Here is a 23277-nt window from a genome sequence, read left to right on the forward strand (position 1 = left end):
CCCCTCTCTGGAAGGGCTCGGGTGTACTCGCTGCTTTCTGGCTCCATGTCCTATTGTTTACGGTGAGAAGGCAGACTCAGAGGGCAGAACAAACACCTAGCTGTGGGAGTGTCACCCACCTGGGGGAGGGGCTACTGCCCTTTGTGATGTCATGAAGGGAACATCATATTTTCTAAAAAGTGGAGCAGGCATAAGACGGAGAGGATGGACTTTTCTCATCATTGAGGGGTTTGGAGACAGACTAGAGACACAATTTGATGTTGAACCTTTTCACTCCTCGGGTTAAATCCATGATATTTTTGCACGTAAACAATGAAAACGTAAAAAAGTTTAACGGGTGAAAACTTTTTTACTTGTGTTACAGAAGTTTTGTGCATGCAGTCAGAGGTCAGAACTAAAGGATCAGTCTGGTTCGAGGACCCCTCAGGACTCTTCAGGACCCCTCAAGACCCCTCGGTGTGGGGCATGAACTCACTGCCCCCCAGCTGTCTAAAAGAGCTGTAAGTAACACAAACCTTTTATTGAGTGTGTGCAGCCAAAGAGTCCATTTCAGGTTTCATTATACTGTGAAAACGTAAATACTGTGCAGCAACAATCCAGCGTGGTGTAATGCTAAACTTCAAACACCCTGCAGTTACCATGGCTCTGTTTTTTAAGAGCAGGAAATAGAAGTTTTATGTGCAGTTAGGTGTTTAAGTTGATCATTGACTTCAAGTGTCATAAATCAGACTCACTGTTTGAGACAGAGGTGAAGTTTAATTATGCTAATGGTATCAACATGAGTCTGTATGCAGGCTGTTGACACTTCACTGTGCGCCTGTGTTTTTCAGATGTTGCCTTCCTCACAAACACGGAGAGGCTGTTTGTTAGCTAAAGGTCAACACCCACACAGTGGTCTTTGTGGTGCACTTAGTTTGTGGGTGCACAGTCAAAACAGATCTGCAGGGTTTAGTGACAGTGAGTTTAATGAAAGGTTTCTTCTCTCTTAACATATTGAAATCTTCCTCGTCTCTCTCTCGCTGTGTGTGTGTGTGTGTGTGTGTGTGTGTGTGTGTGTGGGCGCCTTCACAAACACAACACGAGTCACACACGACGTAAGTCGGAATGTTGAGAGGAATTTTGAGTTTGGAATGCGAGCGCGAGTCTGAACATCACGTCGGGATAATAAGAAATAGTTTGGATGAAGGTGTCTGTCACAGTTACTCTCTGTTCCTCTGATGTGTTTAAAGAACTGCATTATGGGATATTTTATAGCTTGTGAGATGTCCTTTGAACACTGTAGGAAAGTAGGAGAAGTTCATCAGTCGGTGTCTTCCTCTGCTGATGGGTGTCTGCAGGTTTTACATCTTCATTCACTGTGTGATGTTTTGGCTGAAAATACGGCGCTCTCGTGGGACGATGCGTGTCATTACTTCGGAGCTGGCCTCCCTTCACGCTAACTGATGAGGGTTGGTGTTGTCTGATAACTCTGGACCCTTGGCAGGGAGGGAGGCAGAGACGGAGGCATGTGTGTAAACGAGGAGTGCTGACAGAGGAGAGCTGGGAGATCATGGGTATTGAAGTCGAGGGAAAAGGATATATTGGAAATCCGGATTAGCCAGCCTGCACCCGACTGTTACAGAGAGAGTGATTGAAGGGAGGGTAGCATGCAGCCGTCTTAGTAAATTAAAGGTAGCCACTGTGCTCACCTCTTTTAGCTCTGCTTGGAGTCCTGAATGGAGCTGTCACAGCGCTCGGCGCCTCCCTGCCTTCACTGCAGGATTGCTTTCCACCAGTGGGACCAGATGTAACCTACATCTGTCAGGCTTCATTAGCCGTGTCAGTCTGGATTGCACTGTTCAATTTGACTTAGCACAAATGTTTTGTTTTGCTAATCCTCCTATTTGGTTTGCACATTTCTGCAATTATGTTTTGCAACCTGAAGTTTCTAGCCCTGACCTTTTGAGTGAAACTTTTTATTGCAGTAAGAATGTGGCTGTGAATTCAACTGGAGTTGTTCAGTCTTTAAGGAGGATCACAGAATCAGGTTTTATCTCTGCAGGGAAATTCTCTATTTTACACTTGAGCAGGCAGATAAAGCTTCATTTATTTGCATTTATTTGATATCGATGTTTGAAGTCCCCTCCAGGATTGATTTCTTCTCTTCTTTGCGTTTAAAGATAGAGCCGGTGAATATGACGGACGTGGACGTAGCAGCAAAGAAGAGAAAATCTAATCAGAGTGAGGAGAAACAGCGAGAGGAGAAAGCTGCTTCTAAAAGCAGGCTGAACCTTGTGTTGTCTTTTACCTATGGACGTGGAGCGGCTCTACTTCCTGTTGGACAGGAAGCTGACGAACACCGGCGGTTAGCTTGGGCTAGCCTGCGTTAGCTTGCAGTGTAGCTACGAGCAGTAAACAGACACATTGTGTCCTGCAGGGGGCGGAGCTTCTGAGCTCAGGAGGAGGGGCCACGTTTAAATATTTACAAACATTTCTCCTGACTCCGCCTTTTAGTTTATTGGATGCAGTTTAAACTTTTCAAGATTTATTTTGTCTTTTTATCTTTTTTTTATCTTTATCTTTTATTGGAGAGACAAAAACGAGAGAGAGGGAGAGAGAGAGACAGAGAGAGAGAGAGAGACAGGGAGAGGGAGAGAGAGAGAGAGAGACAGAGAGAGAGAGAGAGACAGAGAGAGGGAGAGGGAGAGGGAGAGAGAGAGAGAGAGAGAGACAGAGAGAGGGAGAGGGAGAGAGAGAGAGAGACACAGAGAGAGAGAGAGACAGAGAGAGGGAGAGGGAGAGGGAGAGAGAGACACAGAGAGAGAGAGAGAGAGAGAGAGACAGAGAGAGGGAGAGGGAGAGAGAGAGAGAGAGAGAGAGACAGAGAGAGGGAGAGGGAGAGGGAGAGAGAGAGAGAGACACAGAGAGAGAGAGAGACAGAGAGAGGGAGAGGGAGAGAGAGAGACAGAGAGAGAGAGAGAGACAGAGAGAGGGAGAGGGAGAGAGAGACAGAGAGAGGGAGAGGGAGAGGGAGAGAGAGACACAGAGAGAGAGAGAGAGAGAGAGAGACAGAGAGAGGGAGAGGAGAGAGAGAGAGAGAGAGAGAGAGAGAGAGACAGAGAGAGGGAGAGGGAGAGAGAGAGAGACAGAGAGAGAGAGAGAGACAGGGAGAGGGAGAGGGAGAGAGAGAGACAGAGAGAGAGAGAGAGACAGAGAGAGGGAGAGGGAGAGAGAGAGAGAGACACAGAGAGAGAGAGGGACAGAGAGAGGGAGAGGGAGAGGGAGAGAGAGACACAGAGAGAGAGAGAGAGAGAGAGAGACAGAGAGAGGGAGAGGGAGAGAGAGAGAGAGAGAGAGAGACAGAGAGAGAGACAGAGAGAGAGACAGAGAGAGGGAGAGGGAGAGAGAGACACAGAGAGAGAGAGAGAGACAGGGAGAGGGAGAGAGGGGAAAGACCTGACCACTCGGCCAGCAGCGCCCCAGTTTTTTCTCTTTAAGTTGAAAGGGGGGGAAATGATTAAAAAGATTTCATACCTCACATAGAGACGGATGGTGAAATGATCTTTATGGGGGGTTATGCAGCACGCAGTGGGACGTCTCATGTGAAAGCCATGTTAAATGAGTTTGCTGATAATGAATACTAATCCATGTTTGATCTGTTGCTTGTTTTTAATAGATGTATTTCCACAGTGCTGCTTCCCAGATTCTGTATGAGCTGAATGAATTAACTTCTGTGTTTATTTAATTAAAAGAAAGCTTGTGAAGTGCTCACATTAAATATCAGGTGTGTGCAGTTTGGCCTATAGGAGACATGGGTTGTCCCTCCACCTAGTGGTAGAGTTGGGAACAGCAGCTCAGCCTGCAGCCTCACACACATCTCCTCCGGCTCGTCTGACGTGATCAACGCATGAGCAGATGCAGGTGTTTGCCCCCCTGTGATACTTGTCCTTAGACTTCCAGCAGAAAGTGTTTACAGATGGACCGATGTTATTGGAGGTTGTAATGCAGAGCTATATTTAAACTTCCCCCCGGGGTGCCATTAAATCATGTAATTTCTTCGTCAGGCCTGGTTGACCTCATTTTAAATACCCACATCAGACGGCGGCAAGAAGTAAAGAAAAAAGAGATGTTGAAATAGGTGTCTATGTGCAATCAAACATTTACATTTAATACTGAAGCATGCATGGACGTTAGAAGGGAAAGAAGTTGATATTAAATGTTGTTTGTTTGCTGCAGCTGTCAGGAGGGAGAGCTGTACACAGCTATGTATAGTTCTGCAAGGCGCTGAATCTATTTGGACCACAAGAGAAAAAAGATAAAAGGTTGACGCATAAAATGGCGGCATTGTTGTTCCTTTTTTCTTCTTCGCTGGGGATAAAAATACGGGATGTGTTTGTCCCTCAGCTAAATATGGAATACATCTCAAAGTGTGTTTCTGTAGTGTGTCAGGGAGAGAGGGAACACTTTGTATTTGAACCCGATAAATTCAATTAAGCTTAAGTTATTTAAGCAGATTAAGTTTGTGTTTCACAGGCCTGCCTTTTAATGCCACACATATCTTCAATTAGTGCAGTATGACAGCAGAAACACAGGCCTGTAAGCTCCTGCAGCTGCAGCACTCCTAACCTTGAGTGGGTGTGCACATCCACAGGGGATGGAAGATTCCCCTGCTCTCTTCTGAAGCGAGCGCGGGAGAGAGAGAGGGGAGAGGGGGGGATAGACTCAGAGACAGATATTTATAGAGAGAGTGGGAGAAAGTGAGATTGTGGCTTGAAAGGTTAAAATAAGCGGGAGCTGCAGAATGACAGAGAGGAGGAGACTGACAGCGTTGATGGGTGGAAAATAAAGATTTAGAGATGGAATGGATGACGCTGCGTGTCTGTGTCTGTGAGGGTCAGGGCGCCACTTTATTGTCTTTAGTGACCCTGATTAAGTCGTGCAGAATCTGTGAATGAGTCACTGAAGGGCTGCAGGAATGAATCTGTTTAGGATGTCCCTCATCCCCTCCTTGGCCAATAAACATGACTCTGCTGGGCGGATCTTTTTATATCATGAGAGAATTTCAAATATTTATATGCTGCAGAAATAATATAGGTAGCTGAGTTTATTAGCATTGGAGTGAAATGAGCTTTGCAGAAGCGTTATAAATGTTAAAAGAGCTCATTCATAAGTCAGGATGTGAACTCAAAGTCTTAATTTTCCCTTCTGGGGAGAATTATGTCACTAAGCAGACGGATGAAGCAGGAAATCAGCTCCTGTGAAGCCAAATTTGCTCAAATCTGTCGTCTTTTCTAATCTGACAAGCGAAGAAACCATTTGTTCCAGACTCTGTGGAATCTATTGGCCTTATGGTGTTGAATCTCTGCAAGGATCCAGATTCCCAGTGAGAGACCCCCCTCCCCCCAACCGAGCTGTAATTACAGTTTCCTATCCATTGGGATGTTTGCAGTCAGGCCCGCTGAGACTGTGAATCTCCTTCATGTCAGTCAGATAGGTAGCCGGACAGCCAGGAGAAGGCAGGGCCTCCTGGAAGCCGGCTTCCCTCCAGGGTGGTTGATATATGATCCGACAGGGGCTGATTTTAACGGATGGTCTCTCCTCCCACACCGCGCCGTTCTGAAGTCATTGTCACGCTGGGAGGATGTGTCCGTGAGGATAGATGGGAGTTTGCCGTGTTCAGGATAGGGTGGAGAATATGTTGTCTCGTGGAGACGCGGCTGATGAGGGGGTGCAGAGAGCAGGAGGGGGGAGCTGGGCTGCAGGGAAAGGATACAAATGAGTATGTGTGGAGGATGTTTCCCTTTGCTCTCTCTGCAACACGGACAACCACATGGTCAGCGTGGGGGGGGGGCAGCTCAAACCTGCAGTAATATCCAGTGAGTGGCTGAATGTGTGACCGGGCTGGTTGTCTTTTCGTGCAGGTCTCATGCACGTCATACAGCTATGACTTGTTTGCATGGGAGATATGAACGGTGCCTCAGCCAAACATAGTCGCTTGAATAATTCAAAGACAACTTCGAGGTCTTATACTGCAGCATCAACCGTGTCCATGTTCAAAAAGTAGACGCTTCTTTTATTTCCAGGCTGTTTGAGGTAACGAGGGTTCAAGCTGGTTTGGATGGAGCAGGCTGATGGATCAGAAGCGGCGGTGACGTCGGGCTCTTTGTGCTTCCTGTACGTGGATCAGAAGCTCTCGTTGAGGTTCGTTCCAGGCTGAGACCAGCTGATGATGAAAGGTCTCCGTGTCTTCATGTGTTTTTCTTTGTTGTCCAGAAGTGAATCAAACTCTTTCACTAAAATCCTCACCTTGCTTTTGAAAATGAGGCGTGAGTGCTGTACTGTATGTGAGTGTGTGCGTGCAAGCCAAACATGAAGAGAAGTGAGGCTGTGTGTGAAATATGGAAAATATGAGTCAACGATGGAGCAAACACGGATATTTAATTATGTACAAGCATTTAAAGCCATGTTTATTGCCGGTCAGACAAGTGCAGCCAGTCGCGCTTTGAGCCGCTCTGCCGTGCAATCAAATCTGCATCAGTGTGAAAAATAGAAGAGACGTTAAAAAGGAGCGAGCGAGGCGGACAGCTGTGGAGGCTTTATCTTTTGATAGCCTGCTTAGCGAAGCACAGTTACATTATGAGAGTATCAATCCACATTACAGCTCACACTGCTGTTCCACTCATTTACAACACGCTAGCAGAACTGGAATGGGAATATCACAGCAGCTGTATTTAAAAGTCACATTCAGTGTTAGTTATTCTTCTGCAGGCGAGGAATGTTATTCAGCTTCATTAGGAGACGAGCAGAGCTGGGACTCGGCGTCTCGGCCCTGCAGCTCCTTTGTGTGACAGCTTCACTCTCGTGTTCCTTCTTCCTAAACATGGCTGCAGCAGCCGCAGTTTAAGCTCGTCGCTGAGTTGTCATTGTGACATGTTTTCGTAGGGAATAAAGGAGTCTGGAGCTGCATGAATGGTGGCCATATAAAACATGGACGTAGTGTCAGCGATGTCACCTTTTGCTGTTGGAGGTCGCAAACTTAAGGACACATTTACACAACAGAACTGTAACCCCTCCTTTGTTTGCACACGAGGCACCGTGTGACCTGGAAATGTGCTGGACTCTTGAGGATCTGTATTCTCCATGAACACCATTTGAATCTGTACAGGAGGAGAACAGGTCCATGACATCGTGTGTGGACCTGGCTTCCTGCTCCCTTCCCTCTCTTTGGAGGAGCTCTGCAGTTAAACGGGTCGATAGAGGGAACTCCCCGAGCAAAGAAGGAAGTTAATGGTTCACTTTTACCCAGTGAAAGAGGGATCAATAAAACAAATGAATGCATTTAACGCAGTATATCGAGAATGTCTGGCATGTCCCTAAAAAGAGAAAGAGGAGCTTGTGATAATTCTACAAAAGTGTTTTCAGTGCAGCATTCATCTCTGTGATTAGATCGGGCCTGGGTGGTTTACAGCGGTTCATATCACAGCTACTGGGGGACACGTTCACACCATGACGGGATGTTGTTTAAAAGCCTCTGATTTGCTGCTAAAAGCTGCAGTGCTAAAACCTCACATTTTTTATTGACTAATGTCCCGATAGGTGCTCATGCATGAGACACTGCGTTCCTGCAGAGCGTCTGTTCATGTTATCTTCACGGGGGTGATGGACTATGCACTTAGTAAGGGCCCCAAACGCTGCAGAGGCCCCGATGCAGAAGTGTGGTAAATCCAGGATATGAACTGGTTCCAAGATGTCGTCCTGTCTGAGGATTTCTTTGAGCAATAATGATAAAAATGTCTGAAGCTTCCAGTCCTCTCACTGATACTTGGCTGCTATGAGCTGATGAGTCTTCTTGCCATAAAAGGAGGATTTTCTGGGCGTCCTCAGGAGTCTGGGATCCTTGAAGATTAGGAAGACTTGAATTCAGTGAGCACAAACATTTGTTAACAAACGTGTGAATAGACGGAGTTGCTGATTGGACTTTGGCGTGTGGTGAGTTTTGCACTCTCTTGACTTCAGTGCTGTGAGTTGTTAAAGTGAAGGAGGACATTGAGAATGATGGCGGCTGGCTGTGACACTGGTGGCATCAGGCCTCTGTGTCTGCAGGGTGTGTGTGCACTCAGAGGGAAGATTAGAAGAGAGGCGAGTGACTGACATGCATGTGTCAACCTTCCTCTTATAGTAAACGCTCAGGGGCAACAGGGGTGGCTCACTAATTGGGGCGAGACGTAGAAGTCCCTGTCACTCATTATCATCTTCACTAATATGTTTGGAGGCAAAAGCCAGCAAAGCCCGGAGCGGAGCGATGAGTCACCCGAGTCGAGGGTGGCTGGATGAAGGGTTAGCGTCTTTTCTGGACGCACATCTCGATAAGATAGGCGTCACATCGTGCTCCCAAACACCGAGCTTCACGCTTTAATTATTGAACATCTGTACATTTAATTTTCAGGGCCATTTCAGAGAGCAGGCCTTGTACTGAGGTTTCTCTGTTTACCTGTTAGCACAGCCGAACCGGCAGAATGTGACCCCCATAACGGCAGCATGTACCGGACTGTCCTGATGGTGATAGCACAGGTCGTAGCCTATCAGCATCTATATCTATATATCTATATGTGGGTATTTCTCTGACCTTGATTCGTCCCCGACTCTCAGACGCTCTCATGCGATGTCCCGAGGGGAATGACGGCGGCGAGAAGGATGGAGGCAGCCTCTGGAATCGGGTGTGAAATTAACGGGAGACACGTTATTCCAGGGTGCTGCTTAACCAGTGTGAAAAACAGATAGTGACAGCGATAACAAAGCAGCTAATGAAAAGAGGAAGGGCCTCCACTAATGTCCTATGTGTTTACTCACACACACACACACACACACACACACACACACACACACACACACACATTATCTTTCTCCTATAAATAAAATACAGCTGCCAGGCGAAGTTTCAACAGGTATAATTAAAACTAATTTAGCATATAATCAGGTTAATATGGCACCCAACACTCTGAGTGTCTTTTCAAATAGCTGTTTAATACTCGTAGTTGGCAGTAATTCCTGCTCTCTCATCTAACCGCCCAAACAAAGCCGACCAGTTGTACGGTGTCATTGGAGCCGCTTTTAAAACCTGCTAACGTCTCATTTCCAAAACCGTCTGACTGCGAAAACAGCCGCAATTATGGAGTCTGCTATTAGCATGAAGTGACACCCTGAGCGGCCGTCATGCAGCAGGTGGGTAATTGGCCCTGAGCTGTACAGTGGCCGCTCCGTGGGACCGTCCTTGTCTGGTGACGGGGACATGGGGTGCTCCGCAGGGTGGACTTATCAGCTCGCTGCCCTCTGAGCCAGCTGCAGCGTTTCATAATTAACCAAGCGAGTGGAGAGGGGTCAGAGCGAGACGGCACGCTTCTGTACTGTAACCAGCTCTGCTGCAGCGCCGCTCGTACAGTGAATGTGTCCCTCCTCTCTGCTCTCCTTTCATCACACGTACAGCATGCAGATTGGCTCCATGGCCAGCGTTCAGTTAGTCAGACACACAGAGTTTTATTAGGCAGGATGAAAGCGGACTCCAGAGGACGCTCTGGTGTTAATTGAGGTGTAATGTGATTTGTTTTGCCGGCCCTTTAAGTAGCCGATCCCCTGTGATTATTCTCTAATGGCTCGTGTGCTTTAAACAACCTGCAGCAGCCACAATAAAACAATAAGGTTAGGGTTAAAGTGAGTAAGCATTTAAACTGTTTGTCTTTACAGCATCACTGCAGAGCACTTAAGAGAAGTGTCCTTAAGTGCAGAGGCGAGGCCAGGGCCGCGTGACGTGACCTGTGCACGAGTGAAGCTGTGACACACAAAGAGGATTTACTCTTTTATCCAGGGTGTCGAGTCAACTGTTCATCCTGGCTGTGTGCAGAAGCAGGCGAGACATGAAAACAAACAGCAGCTTTTAAAAACGTGTGAAGGGAGCGCGTCCCCTTGAAGAGGGGGTCTCGGGTTCACTCGAGTACGGCCCACGTGAGATGCGAACGCAAAGGAAGTGGACCTTTATATGACGTCTCTAACAGCAGGCTGAAGCTGAGAGTGAAATAAGGAGGTTAGTGGTATTAGGAGAATTACACACATTCATTAAAAGCCTGAAACCATCGGCTGAAGCTCATCACGCTCTTCATCACGCTCTTCATCACGCTCTTCATCACGCTCTTCAGCACGGAGGCTGGAGGATGTCAGGAGCGCTGTTTCAGCCCGTAGTGTCAGATCCCCGCACGGAGGAATTAAATGAGAAAAAGTCAACATGCATGTCTCTTTCCAAACCCAATGACACGCTTCTTCAGAGGACGCCGCCGACATTAACGCTGATCTTTTAATTGAGAACTACTTCTTAAGCAAATCCTGAACGCCAGCTGTTTGCTCAAGGGCAGAAGAAATCGTTCATAATGAAAGCTGTTACTTATTTCTGCAGATTATTCCTTTTCTCTTCAACAGATGTGTTGACTTAGAAATATTAAAAGACCTATTATTTCATCAAAGCTCACATCTCCTCCTCTTCAGTGTAAATCAGTGTCCTCGCTCCTCTTCATCATGTGTGTGAAGTGTGTTGTTGTAAATCCACTCTGATCCTGTATTTGATCATGTCTATAAACCCCTCTATTTCAGCCCTGCTCAGAACAGGCTGTTTCTGTGTCTGTAGCTTTAAATATGTAAATGAGCTGTGTCTGACCACGCCCCCTCTCTGGAAGGGCTCGGGTGTACTCGCTGCTTTCTGTCCTGTTGTTTACGGTGCAGATGATGTCTTTGATAAATGTATTCTTTGTGTCGTGAATCCAGATGATGAAGACGACGTTTATATGGTGGTGTTTTGGTTGAACTGGCCCTTTAACATCATTGTTTAGACACACAGGTGTTGGAGTTCAGTGAATATATCTTATATTCCACTGTGTCACTTTGTTTAGCTTAAGTGTATATGGAAGCAGGAACATGCAGCCCTGGGATTTCTTTTCTATTACAGCAGGATTTGGCTTCCAGGTGTGCGTCTGTGGGGAATGTATTTATTTATTATAGGCGGGCGTGCTGATGCGAGGGAGCTACACCCGACCAAACCGATCATTGTTGAGTGACCTTTCTGCAGCGGTGCCAGCGCGCTGTACTTCATGAATGTTTCATGGCAGGGCTGGCTGCTTTAAGGCCCTGCCAAGCTGCGTCTGCAGCCTGACACAAACACACAAACTCCAAGGCGGGGTGGAGGTTAAAAACAGTGGGTGCTACAAACAGAGGACACCAGGCACAACCTCAGACAGGTAAACACAGAGAGCAGGTGAGGCATGCACATACACACAGACACACTATTACTACTACTCACACGTTTAAGTTCATTATGTCTCAGAGGTCGTCTCTCTGTGGAACCACGGATTGTCTCTGTGTTAACAATAAGCACCAAACATGAGGTCGGTTCTTCTTTTTGTTGACACTCTCGTGCACATGTGAATTAGTCCTGAAGACTCTGGTATCTATTTGACATGAATTGAGTTTATTTAAGAATAGCGTCTGCTGTTTAGCTTGAAGGTCGGAGGAAGAAGAACAAAGAAGCAGCAGAATTAGAGAGTGAAACATTGGCAGGAGAATAGGAACACCAGAAAGTGTTGTTGCAACAATCTGGTTCCCCTCCGGCCGACATGACAAGCGTCCTCTGACACTTTGCTCGCCATAACCTCACCTGATAATAAGCAGAGAAGAGGAGCGGAGCAGGGAGCAGGCGGAAGGAAGAGACAATTATATTAAAAGAAGATGGAAAAGATAATTGGGTCTGAGCGTGTGCTGAGAGTTTACCTGATATGTGGAGGAGAGGTGGGCGGCTGGCTTAGATGAGAACTGCCTAATTCATAATAAAAACACATCTCTAAAACAATAACTGTGTTTGTGCCACATTTCACGATGAAGGCACAAACGACATCAAATCCAATCAAAGTCGTCGACTCTCTGGTTGCAAGATAAACACAATCAACCTCTCGTATCCGTCTGACAGCACGCGGCTCCTCCAGCTTTGAGGAGGAGACGGCACAAAGGGAACAGCAGTCGAGCGTGTCATGAAGTGTGAGAGAGAACATCCTGGAAGTGTGGGGAAACTTCTCACTAAAGTTCCTGACGAGATCAAACCTTTCAGCTCGGAGAGAGAAGACGAGGTGCAACACGCCGTCACACTCTCAACTTCAACAGAGTCAGAGGTCCATTTTAAAGGATCAATGACGTCTCTCCTGGTCCCTCTCTGCGTTATTTAAGGGATAGCAATCAGAGCTGGTGCTGATGAGTTGAATAAACCCACGACGCTCCCGTCGTGTCATCACTGTGGTTGTGCAGCGGTACATTTACCTGCCAGCGTGTGAAACTCTGAAAAGCATTCTATTCTATTATTTCCACTTGCAAAACATCCAAGTCCCCAAACCACTCCGACGACGCCTCGGCTCACCTCGAGGCGTCTCTTTAAATTTCCATTGGTGCTTGCTGAGAGAAGCACTGGAGGGAGAAACAGATGATGGAGCTGAGCTGCACCTCTCTCATTGATAATGCATCAGGAGGAGAAATCCATCAGGACCACATCCATTTAATGCATGAAGCACACATTTATGCATGAAAGTACGGCTGGCCTCTCGCTCCAGAGGTGCGGCCCGGCTAAACGAGCTGTCCTCTCCAGGTTGTCACACGGGCACGCGGGCACGCGGGCTCAGGTGTCAGGGATGCAGCGAGTCCCCCAGACATCAGTCCTGCCCGCTTTCAGACAAAAGAATGAAACATTCATGAGGTGTCTGTGTGACACCGGCACCGTCAACATTGTTTGGTTGTGGTGGCCTCCTCACCCCTCCCTTCAGCCCCCCCCCCCCCCACATCTTCATATCTGTTGGCCCACTTGATAAAGCTTTGAGAGGAGCGCGTAGACCCCGTGTGCAGTGATTACTGGATGTGCTCCTGCAGAGGAAGGACGGGCCTTTCTCTTTCTTTGTTGTGCCTGTGACCTTTGAAAATATCACAGATTAAATCTTTCATTATTTATGAAGGCTCGTGGTGATGGGCGAGGAGAGGCCACGTTGGAATCTTCCATCCACAGAACTGATGGACTTTTTTGGTTGGCGTTCTTCTGATCCAACCGAAACACGTTTGTTTCTGCAGCATCAGCTGTTTTTAAACAGGAATTATTTAGCTTTTAATATTTGATTCGTTTCGATTCGAATTCATTCTCAGGCAGAAGTTCAGATATTTGAGTTGAAAAAAGGAGATATTGTGTTTTTTGGTGTGATAATTCTTCTTTGTTAAAGTGAACCAGTTCGACTGAAGCTATCTGGAGCAGGCTGCAACCTCTGCTGATGATAAATGATGCTGCAACGTAACATCTGCCTGATTAGCTCATGTCTCCATCCACACACACTGTACGGGGGGGGGGGGCGGGGGGGGGTTTGATGACTCATCAGTTTTGATTGGATGAAGGATCAGAGTTATTCACAGTAAGGCGTGTGAAAATTTAAAATCGGCAGTAAGAAAACACTTCCTCTGAAAGCATTGGATCAGATCGTGAGTCCTGGACGGGAGCACTTTCCAACACGTGAACTTAAACGCTGAGTGAACTTCAAAACACCCCTCAGATCCTCCTGATTCCTCACATCAGCGCCCACATCCCGTAAACAGTCCTGACACGCTCATTTTAAAAGAATCTCATAATCATGATGCGAAAATAATAGAAAAACAAACACAGGAAAATAACTGTGCTGCATGGGGGGGGGGGGGGGGATGACATCCCAGGAGAATAGTTTAACCAGTGTTTGATATGCAAATTCTCTTTTTCATGTGAGCCCACGCTAAATGTCATGAGGGGACGCCGGGGAGGGGCTGAACATCTCAATGAAAGAGCGCTAACATGCATCATTCCAAACAACGCGTGAAATGAAAGGCATCATTTAGATTGATCTGGAGCATCAGTGAGAATAAATCACAGCAGCAGCCTAATAATGCAGTCGGGGGGGGGGGGGGGGGGGGGGGGGAATCTAGAGCAGGATCTGCATAATGACATCCTGGATGATGAAGGCGGTGATCAGTGTTTTGGAAACCCTGCTCCTGTCTTTGTGTGGCGGTGGTTCCAGCGCCTGACTCGTGCGTACACTTCGGACCAAAGTGAGCTTAAAGGCAAAGAAGTGATTCGTCTGCACGTCCAATTAATCTCCGTCAGAGCTCATGCCAGTTAAGCACTTCCATTGAGTTTGTAAATGGGCTCCTTGGCGTACTCTTCTTCTACTCCATTTATTTATTGAAGATGCTTCTTGGCTGACTTTTTCCTGATGTTTTTTTTAAAACTGGAAGGCTCCTGAAAAACAGAGAGAAATAATCTCAAAGTGAGTTTATTTTGACAAAAATTGCAGTTTACTTGAGACATGAGCTAATCACACCTGTTTGGTTTTTTGAAGCAGGCTGTAAACATGTTCATGTCTGCTGTAAAAACAGGCTGTTTGAATGGGTGTGTATGTGACTTCCTGTGCTGCTGCAGCCAGCCTCTAGTGGACACTCCAGGAACTGCAGGATATGCACTTCCACACTGGCTTTGTTTGCTGCTTGATATGTGCACATATGCATGTTGCTTCAGTACCATACAGTCAGCCATAGGCCTGGCATGTGAACAGCGCTTTTTTGTATCTGTGTTCTCGTCAGTCTTCATCAAAACGTCGTCTGAATGTTCAAGGTTTTTGAAAGAATTGTTTTTTTTCCAGTGGATTGAGTTTTGAGTAAACATTGCCAAAAATGGCAGACAGCACAGCATTAGTAGATGTTCCATTGAGGTGACAGGAAAGAGGAGATTTCATCTATTATAAAGCTCTAAGAACGAACCGTGCACAAAGTCAAGAAGCTTCCTGATAAGGGACGGCCGACATATTTAATGTTAATTTAAAAATCACACACACTCTGCGTCCTTATTTTCCTCGTTGTATCCTTTTTGTATATTTCCAAGTGAATACACAACCTTTCCCGTCCTCCCAGCAGCAGAATGAACGTACCTGTCCTCTCACGCCGCTCGATGTCTGAAGGCTTCTTCTGTCAGGGAGGGTCTTACAGATGTGCCTCTCTGTCCTAAAGGACGCGTCTGTGCACTCATAACTCTGATGTCCAAAAACTGCTCACTTGCAAACAGAGACGTTGGTTAAAAAATGACTCTGGTGAACATTAAGAGCGGTGACTCTTTATTTGCCCGGTGTGAGAAATGTGCTTCAATTAATCTGAGTGACACGAGCGATGAATATGCTTAAAAGTTAAAACTTTAAAAAATGGAGTCAGAAAAGTGTCTTAATTGTTCAAACATATCTTCTCAGCAGCTTTCTCCAAATTAAAACTCCCTGTCCCTTCTGGGCCTCCGTACATGTGTGACTGTGACTGCTTTGTCTGTATGAGTCTCATCCTGTCCTGACAGCACGCGCCCCACTGGATCTCTTTCTGACACGTGAGTGCAGCAGAGGGCAACCATGAGCAACTGTACGCACATCACAAGAGAACTACAAAATCACAGGAGAACTACAAGATCACAAGAGAACTACAAGATCACAGGAAGAACTACAAGATCACAAGAGAACTACAAGATCACAGGAAGAACTACAAGATCACAGAGAACTACAAGATCACAGAAGAACTACAAGATCACAGAGAACTACAAGATCACAGAAGAACTACAAGATCACAGAGAACTACAAGATCACAGAGAACTACAAGATCACAGAGAACTACAAGATCACAGGAAGAACTACAAGATCACATAGAACTACAAGATCACAGAGAACTACAAGATCACAGAGAACTACAAGATCACAGAAGAACTACAAGATCACAGAGAACTACAAGATCACAGAAGAACTACAAGATCACAGAGAACTACAAGATCACAGGAAGAACTACAAGATCACATAGAACTACAAGATCACAGAGAACTACAAGATCACAGGAAGAACTACAAGATCACAGGAAGAACTACAAGATCACAGAGAACTACAAGATCACAGGAAGAACTACAAGATCACAGAGAACTACAAGATCCTGTATTTGTTTCCAGAGTGTGAAAGCTATGATGATATGAAGCCGGCTGTTTGTGACAGCGTCCGGGTCACATTAACCCCCCCGCTGACAGTGACCTAATTAAGTAGGACTGAGGGGGGGGGGATTTGAGAGCTTCACAGCAGCAGGAGTTTTCACCTCTGATGTCGTCTTGTTTCCTTTAAAGAGAAAAATGTTGAATAGTGATTTGGATGAGAATAAGTCCCACTCCATGTTCATGATCCTCTCTACTCTTCTGCTGCTACACGGGGAGCCGCGGATCGTTTTGGATGGGATATTTTTTTTGCTTGGTCAGCATGTTCTGTCACACAGCGTGACGCTGTTGTGGAGGCACGGCCACCCGCTCGCTCTGCTCGGCGTGCAATCTGGGACGGTCTTCACTCGTTACACTGCTCAACATTTCCTCCAGCGTCGAACGCAAACGGCAAGATGTTGAAGATTAAAAGAACGACTTTAAAAAAAGAGTGCATTTAAAGGCTTCTCTTGACCCAGTTTCCAGGATGAAGTGTGTGCAGAGAGGCTGTCTGCTCATGCGCACAAACATGAAACTGCTTTTTGTGTTCCTGCTTATATGCATTTTTTTCTTTTTGCTTGTGCCGCCTGGTACACATTCTTAGATCCCATCAAAATAACGGTGACCTAGATATAATGAACCCCTCAAAGCCGGCAGAAAATAGTGCTTAAAAGTAGCACAGCACCCATCAATCTGAGTTCTGCCCCGTGTTTAAGTAGGACTCCTGTTCCAGGCAGACACCATGCAGTCCCTGCAGCATGTCGAGCACGCAGTGGAGACAGCTGATGGAATAAATTAGCTTGTTTCAGGGCAGACTCCTGGCTCAAAGGTACTTCACAGCAACACTAAAAGGATCCTCTGTTATTATTGAAAACAGAGTCTATGGCTCGTTGGCAAAGAAACAATTAATGCTCCCAAATAACGACTTCTGCTTCTCCTCCAGCGTGACACAGAGACGCTCGAGAGGGATTCAAATTTCATTTCTTCCTGCTCACAAAGCCACTTGTAAGAAATTAAAGGTGTAATTTTCCGTTGGCTAAGCAGCTCTGTTCGTCTCCTCTGAGCCAAGCAAACACACACATCGCACGCCGCCTTCAAGCAGAGGAGTGTGCAGGATCCTTCCTGCTCTGCACCTTTAATCTCATCAGTGGGTTTCTCCTGACTGTTCAGGCACGTCGATGTGGGAATACAGCACACTTTAAATAATAATAATGATACTAATAATAATAGATAGCAGCTTTACGTGATGGAGGCGCCGAACAGAGGTCGTAGTCTGTGGAGATCAGACGGTGTCGGAGGAGTCCAAAGCCAGAGGGTCGGGGGGGCTGCGACCCGGGACTCTGGTCTGGATCTGATTGAGTTTTTAAAAGAAGAGGGACAATGGATGCTATCACAGACGGAGAAGAAGTGGTACTTTTAAAAACTTGTAGTTCGCCACTTTCCACAATGACTCATTGATGAGAGAACACAGATGAAATGTGAGATGCTCGCTGGTTGTTAAGTCGTGTCATCGCTTGGTTACCACGGAGACTTTGGGTTCATCTTAAAGGTCCAATCAGTGAGCTGTGTTGAAGCAGCTTTAGACTGATCATAGCATCATGAAATACCTGCTCTGCTGCCTGACAGCTGATTGGCTGAACATGTATATTGTGCTGTAGTTACTGACGTTCAGATGTTTTCATGATGTCCACGCACAGATTGTAAGTTCATGGTGATATTTGGGAGATGTGCGTCCATCCTTTATCTCCATTCCTACTTCGGATTTTTCTTCACACCAGGAGCCAAAGTGAGAATCTGATGAATAACTCTGAACATGCTCATGTCCTTACAGTATTCTGCAAAGAGCTTCTTTTTTTTTTTCCTGCTGTTTTCTGCACAATGCGGCAGTGCTGACGCTCGGTTTCCTCATCCTCCCAGTGGGAGGTGCGAACCAAGGGAAGGGTAGAGACGGGAGGAAGAGGAGGCGGAGAACACAGAACGCACTCGGCTTCAATCAGCTTCTTCAGCTCCACATCAGAGTCAGGAGGAAGGAGAGAATCACACATCCAACGGCCCTGATGTTTGCTAAAGTATGTCTCATAAGTTGATTGGATGATGTGGATGTGTGTTTACAGCAGGAACTGCTCACACACACACACACACACACACATCTGCAGATTCTGTTTGATGAATCAAACACAACTCGACGGTAAGTTGAGATGCGAGCAGACAAATCGTGCCTTCAGGGTCTTTAATGATCCTGCAGAAAGATAAACATCCTAATCGTGAGCGTGCTGGACTTCTTTAGAGAAACAAATAGACTGCTGCATGTTAGATTAGAAAGAATTCAATAAGTGAATGTATATGTGAATATGTTTGTACCACTGGCAGTGCTGCTAAGACTCCTGCTGGCACGCCGTCCCACCCCGAGGCTCGGGGATTACATGTGCTGCGTACACGTTAAAGCCTCTAAAGCCTCGCCTCCGCACAGCTGATCTGACTGCACAATCTCCCCCCCCTCGCTCTCGGCTCCACCGGCCGTGAGCCCTCCGTTCTCCCAGGACGCCGGGCTGCTTACTTCCAGATCAGCAGAGCTCTGCAGTGCCCGTGAAGGTCAGGCCCAGAGTAAATTTGTCAACTTACCTCCGTGTTCACTGGATCACTGCAGAGCTGACCCTCCAGCTCACCGCCTACTTATGGAGCCCTTTACCTGCAGTTTATTTCTGAAAGTGTCGCAGGTTCAAACTTTATGCTCACTTTCTATTCGACGTCCACACACTTGCAAACACGCCTGTTTGTCGTAGAGCCACACGGGTCTGCAGTCATCCCGAGCCCTTGTGGATCAGACGTCACTGTAGGGCGAGCGCAGACAACAAACGCAGGGCGAGGAGCAGACGCACAAACACGAGGAGGAGGAGACGAGTGACACAGCGAGAGCAGCCAATCATCAGAGCTCTCACAGCGACTCAACACAAGACGGAAAAGAAACCTGAAACTGTCACGTATGTCAATTCCAAATACTGACCCGAACCAAGACCCAGAAACCAAGGTACCGACCAAACCGCTGCGCCCCGAGTGTCTGCACAATCACACACACACACACACACACACACACACACATCTGTAACTTCACGGGCTGGATTGAGCAGCTGCAGGCGGGTAAACCGTGCAGGTCAGAGCGTATTCAGTCAGCCGCCGGCAGTTCTTCACCCTCCACTATCGTCGTTGCATCACATTTGAATATTGAACAGAGGTGTGCGGCCGACGCTCTGCTAACACATCAAAGGGCCGGGGAGCCTCGCAGCGATGTCACAGCTGTTCACAGGCAGGCCGGAGAGGCACGGCGAGAGGCCAGGCATGACTAAAGACTTCTGCAGACACATTAAAAAATGGATTCTGTATTTCCCACTTGGATGAGAGCCAGTCTTCAGGGCAGCCTGTGGGCAGAGTCTGATGGTGTCCTGGTTCAGCATGGCATCGTTGACTCTGAGGGTTAAGGAGACGATGATCTGGATCACGAGTGCCACACAGTCAGTGTGATGAATTCAGTTCAGATGCAGCAGGACTTTCAACATTTTTAACCAAGGCAGGGTTTCCTTGTTTGACCTGTTTTTAACTCCGCCTCCTGATGCCCAGTCACAGCGCCACAGTCCAAGATAAAGGCAGGGGAGGTCATCCTTTTTTTAGGTTGTTGGTTGAAATTCTCTTTATCGATAGCTAGCTCCTGCACGTCACTTCACCACAGTATGGATGTGAGCTAAGGCGTCTTGGAAGACCGCGCGCTGAGATCTTCATCAGGACGTGGACAGATATTTGCATAAAGACGGCGAGCTGAAGTTAAAACTGTGTGCTCATTGTGCTGCCGCTGGGGTCGCCTCCTCACCTCCTCTATCTCCTCCTCACTGTTGGCCAAATGAGTTAAGGCTCCAAATTGAATTCCATCTCGGTGTATTTCTTCCAGAGGGCTCGCTAATTAAGAATTTAATTATGGCTGAGAGCAAAACACAGGCAACAAAACCGGCTCATGTTTAAAACATCCTTCGTCTCTCTTTCTTTTTGCTCTCTCGCCCTTCTCTGCCTTCCTCTCGCTCGCTCGCTCACTCTCTCGCTCTTTGCTTCCTTTTAGTCGAGTGTTTTCTGAAAGTTTTGAGGTGAACCTAAGGTAAGACATACAATGAGATGCAAATCAGAAAGGACTGAAGCGGAGTGAGCGTGCGATGCGTGCAGGATCAAAGAGAGTCAGGAGGTTGTGCCGTGGTGAAGATGCTCCACGCTTGTAGAAATCCAACGCCTGTTTGCTGACGATCAAAACTTTCAGCACCTGAACCTCCAAATAATAAAATAAAGTTTGATGTTTCTTTAGCTGGAAACAAAGCACAACCTGAGCTGCATCCTGGTTCCCCTGCACTCGGCCGTGTCCTCACTCTGTACCTCCCTCTCTCCTTTATGCAGACCCTCTCCTCTGCTCTCGGCGGGCCGACCTTCCAGCAGCTATTTGTCACCAGCAGATGTTTCAGAGAACCGTGACCTCTTTGTGCGGTTGCTGGGGGAATGGGAGCCTGTCGCTGGTTCTGATTGGAAACCTGCAGAGCGGCGAGGGCATGGTCAAGGTGAGTAATACGGGCGTCTGTCAGGTCCTCAGGTCAGCTAATCTCCCGTAGCAATCAGGAGAAAGCAATAGAAGAGTTAGAGGTCTCTTAGAGGGGCTGTCCGGACCCTGACACAGCAGGGATGGGGCCAGACCAGGACCCACTTTCAGCCACCATCTTAATTTATCCCCTCCAACAAACCGTTTTTATTGGACGAGACTGCAGCGTCATCAGTGATGCATTTCACACTGTGTGGCTAAATATGAACGACCTCGTTTGTGGTACAGACGAGGTCGTTCATTCAAACACGTGAGAAACAGCGTTTTAGACTTCCTGTTTGTAGCCAGGTAAGCAGGAAAGGTGTTTCACCTCCTGACTGTCTGCAGTGAGGGAGGAGCTGGAGTCCTGCTGGCTGTGTTGTTGTCAGAGCTGTGTTTACATGGCTCCTCCCCTTGTGTTTAAAGTGTTCTGTCCTGTCACAAGCTCACTCATGATTTTAACGGGCTGTGAGATTGGAGGGGTGAAGAGTTTATTAATCGCATCACATCACATGCTCCACCAAGAACACCCAGGTCAGCGTGTTCAGTCAGGAGCAGAACAAGAGAGAACCGCACACCGATGTGACAGGAGGTAGGAGGAGGAGGTAGGAGGAGGAGGCAGGAGGAGGTGGAAGGAGGTAGGAGGAGGTAAAAGGAGGTAGAAGGAGGTAGGAGGAGGTAGGAGGAGGAGGTAGGAGGAGGTAAAAGGAGGTGGAAGGAGGTAGGAGGAGGTAGGAGGAGATAGGAAGAGGTAGGAGGAGGTAGGATGAGGTGGAAGGAGGTAAAAGGAGGTAGGTGGAGGCAGGAGGAGGCAGGAGGAGGTAGGAGGAGGTAGAAGGAGGTGGGAGGAGGTAAAAGGAGGTAAAAGGAGGTGGAAGGGAGTAGGAGGAGGCAGGAGGAGGTAGGAGGAGGTGGGAGGAGGTAGAAGGATGTAAAAGGAGGTGGAAGGAGGCAGGAGGAGGTGGAAGGAGGCAGGAGGAGGTGGAATGAGACAGGAGGAGGTGAAAGGAGGCAGGAGGAGTCAGGAGGAGGTGGAAGGAGGCAGGAGGAGGTAAAAGGAGGCAGGAGGAGGTAAAAGGAGGTAGGTGGACGCAGGAGGAGGCAGGAGGAGGTGGAAGGAGACAGGAGGAAGTAGGAGGAGGTGGGAGGAGGTAGAAGGAGGTAGAAGGATGTAAAAGGAGGTAGGAGGAGGTAAAAGGAGGTAGAAGGAGGTAGGAGGAGGTAAAAGGAGGTAGAAGGAGGTAGGAGGAGGTAAAAGGAGGTAGGAGGAGGCAGGAGGAGATAGGAAGAGGTAGGAGGAGGTAGGATGAGGTGGAAGGAGGTAGGAGGAGGCAGGAGGAGGTGGAAGGAGGTATGAGGAGGTGGAAGGAGGTAAGAGGAAGCAGGAGGAGGTGGAAGGAGGCAGGAGGAGGTGGAAGGAGGCAGGAGGAGTTGGAAGGAGGCAGGAGGAGGTGGAAGGAGGCAGGAGGAGGCAGGAGGAGGCAGGAGGAGGTGGAAGGAGGCAGGAGGAGGCAGGAGGAGGTGGAAGGATGTAAAAGGAGGTAGAAGGAGGCAGGAGGAGTCAGGAGGAGGCAGGAGGAGGCAGGAGGAGGTGGAAGGAGGTAGAAGGATGTAAAAGGTGGTAGAAGGAGGCAGGAGGAGTCAGGAGGAGGCAGGAGGAGGTGGAAGGAGACATGTTGTTAGGGGCTGAGTAAACATTGTGCATTGAGTATAATGAGGTGTGTTGAGCTGCTGGTTCCGGTCCGGCTTCTCGCTGCTGTGTGAAGAAGTGTCAGAAGTCGTGTTCGCTTACAGACAAACTGTGTTTTCTTGTCCAATTAAAAACACTGCTTTGAAAATTAGGGGACAAGTCGGTTTGTAATTTGAAATGCAGCGAGGAAACATTTCTAACACGATGGCAGCGAGGAGTTCAGTGACTAATGAAGTGCCATGGATCTCTGAGGGGGGGCGAACGAGACAAAGCAGCTCCCGACCCAGGTGAAAGAGAGCAGAAGAAACGATGTCTCACTGCACATGTGCGAACAGTAAACAGGCTGAGCAGTGAGGCAAGACAAGGTCCAGAATCCGGCCCGGTAGACTCCTCTTCATGAAACGCCGCGTGCGTTCAGACAGTGTGAGGTCGGGTGTAGTTCTAATTCCTTGAACGTTGTCATTCATCAGAATGTGCATGTGCTGGATGCTAACTCCCGTCATCACGATCATGAAGAGGACAGCACACACACCGACGCTGATCGTATCATTCGTTTTGAAATCGGTGATTAACAGAGCGGTTGGCGCGCTCGTCGTACGGAGGTTTAGTCTATTAAGCCTCCGATCGGAGTGTCGACTCGCTCTGCCGCTGAGTTTGAGTTTAAAGGCGTCCTTTGACGAGCTGGCGCCGGCCTTTACGTCGAGCCTTCTGAGCGCTGTTCAAGAAGATTCTGAGGCGAGAGTTGATGACGAGTCTGTTTTTCCTGGACTTGATTCAGCTGTTTCTCCATCTGGTGTTTGAGCACCTGGGGTAAGCCTTCATCTACAAACTGCCCCCTCCTCCTCCTCCTCTTCAAGGTCTCCATCTGTAAACCTATTTTCCTTTTTTGTCAGGCTTTGTTTCTTCTTCTTCTTCTTCTTCTTCCCACCG

At 47.6% G+C, this 23277-nt stretch overlaps 1 protein-coding gene across 3 annotated transcripts in view; it reads left to right on the top strand.

Annotated features, from left to right (window-relative positions):
• LOC306835993 (uncharacterized protein) overlaps window positions 1–23277 on the top strand; it is a 114951-nt gene that overhangs the window by 2233 nt on the left and 89441 nt on the right. For all 3 annotated transcript variants that reach the window (XM_079362847.1, XM_079362846.1, XM_079362845.1), the window contains exons 2-3: window positions 365–500; window positions 20483–20640. In XM_079362847.1, coding sequence (XP_079218973.1) covers window positions 376–500; window positions 20483–20640 — 283 coding nt within the window. In that variant the 5' untranslated portion in view covers window positions 365–375. The remainder of the gene's footprint in view (window positions 1–364; window positions 501–20482; window positions 20641–23277) is intronic.

This window comes from Symphodus melops, assembly GCF_947650265.1.
Source record: "Symphodus melops genome assembly, chromosome: 15".
Lineage (NCBI taxonomy): Eukaryota > Metazoa > Chordata > Actinopteri > Labriformes > Labridae > Symphodus > Symphodus melops.